General features: G+C 50.9%; 1 protein-coding gene across 3 annotated transcripts in view; it reads left to right on the forward strand.

The window, feature by feature from the left end:
- Positions 1–9,130, forward strand: part of NR2F2 (nuclear receptor subfamily 2 group F member 2) — a 15,059-nt gene extending 5,929 nt beyond the window's left edge. The window contains exons 1-3 of one of the 3 annotated variants that reach the window (XM_025893302.2): positions 759–1,349; positions 2,939–3,466; positions 6,251–9,130. In XM_025893302.2, coding sequence (XP_025749087.1) covers positions 908–1,349; positions 2,939–3,466; positions 6,251–6,525 — 1,245 coding nt within the window. In that variant the 5' untranslated portion in view covers positions 759–907 and the 3' untranslated portion in view covers positions 6,526–9,130. Of the gene's footprint in view, positions 1–758; positions 1,350–2,533; positions 2,698–2,938; positions 3,467–6,250 lie in introns of those variants that run through there. The other 2 variants (XM_073882475.1, XM_025893303.2) reach the window with 2 other exon arrangements.
- The last annotated feature ends 1,260 nt before the right edge of the window (positions 9,131–10,390 follow it).

The raw sequence follows: 10,390 nt of genomic DNA on the forward strand, positions 1-10,390 counted from the left end.
GGCGGCGGCGGCCCGGGCGGCCCGCAGGGAGCGGCGAGCGGCCTCCATCCGGCGAAGGCGGGCGGCGGCGGCCGGAGCGAGCGAGGCGCGCGCCGGGCGCCCGTGGCAGGCGGCGGCGGCGGCGGCCCAGCGCCAGGACGACGCCGCGCAGCGCCCGACGCGGACCACTTTCATGCTGATTCCCCCGGACCCGGGCAGCGCTCCGGCCACTCCGCGGGCCGCCGGCCTCCGCCCCGGCCTGCCCGGCTCTCTGGGCGCGCCCGCGACCGGCGCCTCCGCTCTCCCAGTCCTCCTGATTTCGATGGCTTTCCTGAATGGCTGACTGTGGGCTGCCCTGGACTTGGCCCCCGGACAGTCGCCTCTCCTCCTCCTCCTCTTCCTCCTCCTCTTCCTCCTCCTCCTCCAACTCCTCGGCACACCAGCTCTGAGAGCGAGAGAGTGAACGAGAGAGGGAGGGAGAGAGTGAGAGCGAGCGAGATCTTTGGAGAGATTTTTTTTTTTTTTTTTTTTTTTGCCTCCTACTTCTGTCTTGAAGCCAGACAATCGACTTGCAGCTCTCCCTCCCCTCCCTCTCTCTCCACGTTCTGCTCCCACTCTCTCTCCCCTGGCCCCTTCCCCTCCCCTCCGGGCGGAAAGCCCCCCGAAACCAACAAAGCTGAGCCGAGGGAAACAAACAAAACAAACACACCGGGCCAGACAAGCAATCGACAAAACTTTGCAAAAGCAGAAACAAAAAAGGAAAAACTAATCAACCTCAACCAACCAGCCCCCGAGCCACCCGGGGCGCCCTCCCGCGCCCTCTCGCACCCTCGCACACACAAAAGGCGGCGCGCCGGAGCCCGAGACCCGGGAGCCGCCGCCGCCCGCAGCCAGGGGAGCAGGAAGTCCGGACGCGGCCCCCATAGATATGGCAATGGTAGTCAGCACGTGGCGCGACCCCCAGGACGAGGTGCCCGGCTCGCAGGGCAGCCAGGCCTCGCAGGCGCCGCCTGTGCCCGGCCCGCCGCCCGGCGCCCCGCACACGCCACAGACGCCGGGCCAAGGGGGCCCGGCCAGCACGCCGGCCCAGACGGCGGCCGGTGGCCAGGGCGGCCCCGGCGGCCCGGGCGGCGACAAGCAGCAGCAGCAGCAGCACATCGAGTGCGTGGTGTGCGGGGACAAGTCGAGCGGCAAGCACTACGGCCAGTTCACGTGCGAGGGCTGCAAGAGCTTCTTCAAGCGCAGCGTGCGGAGGAACCTGAGCTACACGTGCCGCGCCAACCGGAACTGTCCCATCGACCAGCACCACCGCAACCAGTGCCAGTACTGCCGCCTCAAAAAGTGCCTCAAAGTGGGCATGAGACGGGAAGGTATCGGCCTCTCATTTCCCCCCCCCCCCCCTCGCCTGGGGTCCCGGGGCCCTGGGTGCGTTTGGCTAGCCTGCTCTGGGTAAGGACGCAGAAGCCCCAAGCTCTTCTCTTCGTGTTGCAGCTGAAAGGGGTTTTATACTAGAATCAAGTTCTGCACTGGAACCCAGACCCCCAAATCCGCATGCTTTGGCCGACTGATTTCTTCCTCTACTTTCTCTTCGGGCTGTTTCATTTTCTTTGCATTGATTGCGAGTTCATTCGAGTTCGCCTTTCTGCGAGGGATGGGGTGTTGTCTGTTGTTTTAAAGCCTGGTTTACTTCTTTGCCTTTCCTCTCGATTTCTCTCTCTCTCTCTCTCTCCCTTGTTTTTCCTGCATGTTCAACATATGTCCCTCCTCCCCACCCCTCTCCCCAGCCCCCACCTTCTCAAAAAAAAAAAAAAACCAACCTGAGATTGTACTTTTGTACAGGAGGTTCAAATTACAAATGGCAATTTTATGCACTTCGCCGTATTAACGCTGCTGCCCGGGCAGCGCTCATGTGACCCTCCGTGGATTAACATTCTGCTAAAAAAAAAAAATACCTCTGTTTTCTTTTTTCCTTTCACTTTTGAAAGGAGGAGAGCGCGATAGGGAGCAGGGAAGGGTGGGCGAGGGGCCCTCAGCGGCTGCTTTCGCTCTGCGCGAGTTGGGTCTTTGTGATATAAAATTCGCCGAGCGCCGCGAGCCGTGCTCGGCCAATGGCGCGCTCGGCGCCGGGCGCGGGCTCCGGGCTAGGGCGAGCGAACGCCGGGCTTTCTTTGTGTTTCTGCGAGAGCGACTCTCCCGGTCCGGCGTCAGATAACAGCCTGAGCCCGAGCTTCGCCAGCTTTCCCCAGCCCTCTCGGGCCCTCCCTGGGCTGCGCCGGCGCCGGCCGCCTGCTCCCCCGCCTCTCCCCGGCTTCCTCTCGCCTCGGCCGGCCTCTCTCTCCGCCCTCTCTCTCCGTCTCTCTTTCTTCGCGCACACTGATTAGGCTGCCGCCAGACCTCGGCTTTCCGCTCGTCTCTCACCGGGGGGTTCCCCGCCGGGCTGGGGCTGGGGCTGCGGGGTTTGAGGGAGAATTGTTCCGGGGTAGCCGCAGGCCGTCTGGGGTGAACCCTTGTTTCTTTTGCAAAAGCGTCTCACCCTCCCCCCCCCCAGGCTCGCCCCTCCCGCTCCCTCTCCTCCAATCAATAAGAAATATCAGCTGTTTAGCAGTAAAGAAGAATGATGCCCCCAGAATACTACATCCCGCCCACAGTGCCGGGGACCCCGAGGCAAAGTGGTCAATTCTGGGTCCTCGGCGGCCCAGCCCCGAGCGGGCCTCGGAGGCAAGTGTGCCGCTCAGGCCGCCAAAGCCTGCCTGGGTGGTGGCTTGAGGGGAGTGCTGCCGGGTTCCCGGCGACTTCCAGGTCTGTGGCCCTGGCGCGTCGGTGAGAGGGGCAGGCCTGCCCATTCCGGCGCGGCGCGGGGTCTGGGCCAGGTGGGGGTCGGGCTGGGGCAGACCCTGCCGGGGGAGCTGGGGAATGAAGCTGGTCATTAACTGCGGGGTGTCTCCTTTCCTCCCCGCAGCGGTGCAGAGGGGCAGGATGCCGCCCACCCAGCCAACCCACGGGCAGTTTGCGCTGACCAACGGGGACCCTCTCAACTGCCACTCGTACCTGTCCGGATATATTTCGCTGCTGCTGCGCGCCGAGCCCTATCCCACGTCGCGCTTCGGCAGCCAGTGCATGCAGCCCAACAACATCATGGGCATCGAGAACATTTGCGAACTGGCCGCGCGGATGCTCTTCAGCGCCGTCGAGTGGGCCCGGAACATCCCCTTCTTCCCTGACCTGCAGATCACCGACCAGGTGGCCCTGCTTCGCCTCACCTGGAGCGAGCTGTTCGTGCTGAATGCAGCACAGTGCTCCATGCCCCTCCACGTCGCCCCGCTCCTGGCCGCCGCCGGCCTACACGCCTCACCCATGTCCGCCGACCGAGTGGTCGCCTTTATGGACCACATACGGATCTTCCAAGAGCAAGTGGAGAAGCTCAAAGCGCTGCACGTCGACTCCGCCGAGTACAGCTGTCTCAAGGCCATAGTCCTGTTCACCTCAGGTAGGAAGGAGCCTTGCCCTCTCCTGCCCAAGGACTCCTAGCTCAGAGTTAGGACCCTCAGAACTTGGGAGTCCCCAGAGTGAGCCCAGCGTCCCCCTTGAAAGGCCAAACTGTTGAGTGCAAACTTGGAGTGGGAACTTTGTATAGGTGCTGGGCCTCGCCAGGCCCGTCCAGGGGACTAGAGAGGAAGGGTGGATTTCAGGAAGGTTGCTTCAGACACAGGCTCGAAAAATGGGCCATGGGAAAGCCTCTGGGGCCTGCCAGACTGGGATGCATGTTCCTGCTCCCTCCCTCAGCCCCGGCCTTCTGGGCGAGCTGAGCCTGTGCAGTCTCCCCTACCCCATGGCTCTCTCTCTGTCACCCTGGCTGAGCCTCCAGGAGATGCCTCTGAGCACTGGCGCTGTCCTGGCATCATCTCTTCAGGGGAAAGTTTGGCCCTGCAGGGGAAAAGTTTGTCTGCTAACCCAGTAGGAGTTGGAGCTCCAGGCAAATCCAACCTGAGGGCAGCAATTTTCTAAATCCTGTTCTTATTAAAACAATGCAGATCTTACAGGAGAGGAGGAAGAGTTGTCAGGAAGGGGCAAGAGGAAGAAAGGGTCATCATAACTGTCCAGAATGTCTGCAAGGGGTGGAAGACTCTGGCCTCCTGCTTCCTCTGCCCAGGCAAACACTTAAGGCAATTTTCAAACAACCCAAAGTATATGCCAACTTGGGCTGCGTATGAATGTTGCCAGAGATATAAAACCATCACTGACTGCATTATGAAATCTAATTAGTTTGTATATAGTTTAACCTGTGTGAGTAATAGATCTAATATTAATTAACTCTTGAGGCCAAACGATTTTTGAAGGTGTCTGGCTTTCCACTTTGGGCCACACCTGAGCCTTTTGGCTGCCTCCAGGCTGAGTTCAGCCTATCCCAAGTGGGTGGAAATCACCCCCTCCACACTCTTGGTCTAAGTTGTCAGCTGATCCCTTTGTCATGCCTGAGAGGGGAGAGGGGTTCCTAATTCAGAATAACAAACATTTGGATGTTGGTAGGGCTTGGAACCTAGAAACTGCAGTTTCCACAGCTTGTAATCCGGACACTAGGAGAGCTGAGTAGTTCCTGTGGCAGACAAAAAGATCCACAATCTCTTCCTTATTGTTTGAAGGAAATCTGGGGACCCCAGTCATTAGCTCAATCGATTGCAGGTTCTGAGTCCTTAACCCACTGTCTGTTATACATTGCTGTTTTTCACACATAACCCCCCCCCAACAGCCACCCCAAATTCTGCCTTTGAAAGTCCTTAGGTAATCAATTAAAGGGCAGTGTCTGGGCAAGGAAGAGCTCTATAGAGAGAGGCTTGGATCTGGAGTATTTTTCTCAGGGGAACTGTCATAACTAGAACATTTGCCTGATGCAAGTGTACAGGCAGGATATTCCCCTACCCCACAGCCACCTTCACCCCCATCCCACAACCCTGCTACACCCAGCCCAACATCCCAGATGATGGGGGTGTTGTTAATTTCTCGCTATCATTGTTAGCTCTTAGCCTTACCCTTGGTCTTTCAAGGAAAGAAATGCCTGATACTGTCGTAACAGTTTAATTTATTACTATTTGCAAAATGTAGAGGCCTATGTGGAGAATGCAAATCACCTCACAAAGAGATAAAGGTCCCTCTTATCTGATTCATAGGGAGACACACAGTGTACCAATGCAGAGGGAGGGAGTCCTGTGCAAACAGATCTTTTAATTCCTGACCACAGACACCTATGCATTCTTTACATGCGGAGTCCTAGATACACACACGAGGAAATTGCATGTGTGTTCTGGTTCTTGGGTTGGAGGCAGTGGCGGCTGTTTTAAGGATTCACAATATGCATGTGTAGCCCCAGTCTTGTCTGGGGAACCCAAAAAGGTCAGGTCACAACCTGCACTGCCTTCACTGAGAAGCCTCTCTTTTCAAAGGCACTTATTGTATTTTTCCCATATCTGAAAGAGAAAAGTGTTTTCCTGAAGATAACAGGGAGGGGTTTCTTCTTGGAGGGACCTGGGTTTTTAAAAAATAAATAAATACATACATACATAAAGGGGGGTACGAGAAAAAGGGAGAGAGAAGAAAAGGGGGGAAAGAAACAGCGCAAATGAACAGAGAGATCACAGTTTGCATGGCTGCCCTTCAATAGGGCTGTACTGACAAGATCAGTTTTAAAGGGCCACTTAAATCAGTTTCAAAGACTGGAGAAAAATGAGTCGCCCTCTTTGGGGAGAATCTGAGGCTAGGTCATGGACGCCATTACTAGAGGCTGGGCCAGGTTGTTGCCCTCCTCCCCCCCCCCATATAATTATAAGTCAAACTATTATTTACAGAGGAGGAGGGGGAGGAGCCCTGGCAGTTTTGGTTTCATCTGTTTGTCTGTCTGTTTACTGACTTGAGCCAGATTTCATCCAATGCACTTGGCTTGGGCCTCCCAGTGCCCAAGTCTGAGGACTGGGACAGTGAAAGCCTGCAGTGCTCAGAGCTGTGTTTGACTTTAAGCAAATACGCCAGGATCATCTCATGCTCTCCTTCCCCCCCACTCCGTCCCCGCCCCCCAGCCAGCTCCCCTCCGCCCAAGTTTTCAGTACAGAGAGGCATTTGCTTCAACTCCGGTTGGGGCAGTTTGACAGAGCCCTGTACACACACCTCATGTGACCCATTTCAAACCTCTTAATCTGATGACTGAATTCTTCTTCTTTTCCTTCTTCTTCTTCTTCTTTTTCTTCTTCTTCTTCTTTTTTTTTTTTTAACTTTCTTCCAGATGCCTGTGGTCTCTCTGATGTAGCCCATGTGGAAAGCTTGCAGGAAAAGTCCCAGTGTGCTTTGGAAGAATACGTTAGGAGCCAGTACCCCAACCAACCAACGCGATTCGGAAAGCTTTTGCTTCGCCTCCCTTCCCTCCGCACGGTCTCCTCCTCAGTCATAGAGCAATTGTTTTTCGTCCGTTTGGTAGGTAAAACCCCCATCGAAACCCTCATCCGGGATATGTTACTGTCCGGCAGCAGTTTTAACTGGCCGTATATGGCAATTCAATAAATAATAAATCAAAATAAGAAGGGGGAGTGAAACAGAGAGAAAGAAAAGGCAAAAGACTGGTTTGTTTGCTTAAATTCCTTCTGTTAAGAAAGGATATAAAAGGATGTTACAAGTTTGCTAAAAGAAGAGAGGGGAAGAATTTAATGGACTGTGAATTTCAAAAAAAAAAGACTGTCAAATGAACTTTTACAGAATGCATTAAAAAAAAAAAACAAACTCCTGTGTCGGTCAGAACAACTTGCTACTTATCATTTTTGTATAAAAAGGAAATTAGTCTTTTTCTTTTTTTGGTAAAATTTTGAAAAATATTGCTAAAAGTGCATTTAAGGAGATTGGGAGAAAATTAGCAGAATGGAGAAAGTAAGTCTTTTTTTTTTTTTCCAAATTATTAATTGTCCTGTGTCTATGTACCTCTAGCTGTTCTTTTTTGTACTTTCCTGGTTCCAAACCAGTTTATTCTGTGGTTCTATAATAAGTTTTGATATAATCTTGGCTTCTTAAAAACTGTGTATCCTTAAAATATATGTTCTGCAAGAATTAAAACTGAGTCCATGAAAATATCATAGGAAGACATAAAACTTTAAAAGGCAACTCAAAGATGATGGAAACGCACTTACAAGTGGTGACCAAAAATTTTAGGTGAAGTTGAGCACTCTTAATTTGAAACTGGAGGAACCACATACAACACTTAACTTCCCCATCCCTGCCCTCCCCCCAAAAAAGACACCATGACAAACCTAGCTTTTTAAAAATATTTTAAGAAAGAGAATGAACTGTGGAATTTATTGGCAGCCAAGGAATGTGTCCAAGACACATGCTGAGGTTTTGAATAAAAAGTGAACTTTTGTAATTTGAATTGGGTCCCGCTTAGTTCTTGAATTGTTACGAAAATCCTATATCTGTTTGTATATTTGCAAACCCTTTGTATTATAATTGTTGATATTTTCCCTTTTTAAAAAAATACCATTGAAATCAGCATGACAAAATAACACTGTTGGCACTTATAGGTAACGTGATTGATTCAGTATCTTAGAGTTTACAGTTTGTGTTTTAAAAAAACTGAAGGTTTTTTTTTTAAGTGCAACATTTCTGTATACTGTAAAAGTTATAATAACTGAACTGTTTGGTCGAGTCTTTGTGTGTTATATTCCAAGGAAAATTGAAAGTATTCAGAAATTAAAATATTATTTGATATCTGAAATCTGCTTGGCTGTCCCCACTCACTGTCTTTCTCATCCAGAAGAGCCCCTGTGAGCTCTCGCTGAGCCGGGCCGGGGGTCCATTTGTTTACTCCCCTCAGTCAGTTTGTTCAAAGGTGGACTAGTGTATTTGCCTGTTTAATTTGGGTGTGTGTGGGGGGGGGGGAGAAGCTGAAGTTAATGGTTTATCTATGGTTTAGGAAGTGCCATACTGATATAGTAAACCACCCCCATTCACCTTAATCCTCCTTTTAATTAAAAATGGATTTTCCAGGAAAAAAAAGGCCCTTATATTTGTCACACTTAAGTGCCTGCTTAGGGAAGGTATTGTGGAAAGTATTAGAAATCTTGAGATCAGTATCTATTTTATGATCAGAAAAAAATACTGTTTTGTACATTTCTGACAGTTAAGCAAAAGACAGTTCTAGCAAGCTAATCACAGCATTGTAAATAGAGGGCAGTTGTTTGCAGTGAGTTTTTTCTTAAGTAGGTGTGATTTTTAAAAATACTCTGTGGTTCTCATCTAGCTTGGTTGTTGAGAGGATTTCAAATTCAGTGATATAGCTTAGAGCGCTGAAGGGTCTGTTTTTAGTGTATATATGATAACTTGCCGTTGGCCTGCCTTTCCCCTCCCCCCTTTACGTTCATTCTGTGAGAGCATGACCACAGGTCAAGGGAGTCTTTTCCACTGGAGTTATGTACATAAAAACACATCGACATTTTGACATTTCGGATTGTGTAGATACAATCTGTACTGCTCTTGGGATCCTTTGTCCTTAGAAGCCAAATTAAGAAAAAGAAGAGAAAGAAAAAAGGAAGGAAACTTTACAGGGTGTGCTGATTTGGAAGTAGTAACTATTTTGTTTTGGAGCTTTTTTTTTTCCCCTCCTCTGTCTCTTTTCCTGGTTTGAAGGAAGCTCAGTGTGTGGGAGCTTGCAATTTTGTTCTTATTGAGGCTTTCCAGCACCACCACCCCCACCATACTTCACTATGTTGTGGTTTAATTTGAAAAGCGGGTGGGTAGGGGAGGCGGAAGAAAAGGGATCATTTTGTAAAGTGTATTAAACTTTGATACTCAGTTCCAGTCAATACATGTAGACCAGAAAAATCTGATTTGTGCATCTGAGCAGAGTCCTTCATCTGACCCCCAGCTTCTTTCTGTAGATATATACATACATAAATATAAGTATGTTCTTAGGGCAGAATATCGCTGACCTTTTAGCTCGAGGTTTGTCGGTTGTTTATTTTCTCCTCTTGCAAGTGCTATCCATGTGTGTGTGAAGTTTCTCTAATAAGTAAAACACAGGCCCTTTTCCTTGTTTGTTTTGTGTTAGTTTATTGTAAACAGCCATTTGTTGTAAATTATTATTGGCATTAAATTATAATTTATGATTTTCAAAGCAAAAGACAGTCCCTGTTTTATTATGCTTTAAGCATGTGTTCTAGTCATTGGAAATCTCTCTCTCACTCTCTGAGTTTCAGCAATGAGCTTGGGGTCTGCAAGGCAGAAAAACAGGACCCAAAATTTTTCAAACGGTTAAAACAAAACCCCTTGTATATGTTTAGAGTGGCCGGAGGAGGATCTGTTTAGAGTCTTGAGTTTGGTTTAAGTTTATTGCATTTAAAGAAAGTTTTTCTTTTCACGCTGAGTTAGAACAAAAGATCTTTGCTGCAACTGAACTGGACAAAAGACGAGGGCTGGGACCCAGCGAGTGCGTTCTGTGTGAAATTGACGAGATCTTTAAAAAAGCTGCTAAACATGGCGACTCTTTCCCTTTAAGTGTCTCTTTTTCCTTGCTTTTTTTTTTTTTTTTTTTCCATCTGATCTGAGCTCGCTTTATTTCTTTTCCCAACCCGCTCCTCCTCCCTCCTCTTGGCGCTCGGGGGTGTGAGAGAACCCAGTTAGACGCGAAATGCAACAATAGTCCGAGGAGAGAGAGAGGGGCGATCGCTGCTTCTCGCCACTTTCAAACAAACCTGGGGGAAGACTGAGCTGGGGGTGTGTGTGTGGGGGGGGGCGGAATGTAGCCCGTTCGCTCGGCTCGCGGTCGCCCTGCCTCGGCCTTTCAGCATTAGTTCTCTCTGGGCCGCGAGAGGCTGGGGCTCAAAGTTAGCGGGCGACGTCCGGGGCTGGTTCTGCGGAGACGGCTGCGTTTGCATCCGGCTGGCTCGCAGGGACGGGGGCTTGGAGTTGGCAACAGCTGCGGAAAAGTGCCTGCCCCCCCCAGCCCCCGCCCCCCACTTACGTGCGGCGGAATTCCGCCAGCGCCCCCGTAAAGTCCGGGGTGCCGGGCGCGCGGAGCTGCACTCCCTGGATGTGCACGAAGCGGCGACAGGCGGGGGGCGGAGGCGGGGGGCGGTCAGGGGGAGCTCGAGCGTGTGAAACTCTGCCTCGAAGCTCGCTTTTGACTTGGTCCTATGAGCTGAGCCAACATGGCGTCTCCCATTGCACCGCGAGCGCCGGGCTGCCAGGCACTGCAGGGCCGGGTAATAGAAAACACATTGGTTACCAAAAAGAAAAAAAAAAAAAAAAAGAGGGGGGGCGGCTAAAGGCCATTCCATCTGCAGGCAGAAAACCCTCTTTTAAACTCTTGCTGGCGAGTGAGTGCGGTCCTCGATTATTCTGTAATTAAAGCAGCAGAATTCGCAGGGAAAATACTGGTAAC

This window comes from Callorhinus ursinus, unplaced genomic scaffold (genome assembly GCF_003265705.2).
Source record: "Callorhinus ursinus isolate GAN/ISIS: 27379988/994484 unplaced genomic scaffold, GSC_fseal_2.0 scaffold47, whole genome shotgun sequence".
NCBI classification, from domain to species: Eukaryota; Metazoa; Chordata; class Mammalia; order Carnivora; family Otariidae; genus Callorhinus; species Callorhinus ursinus.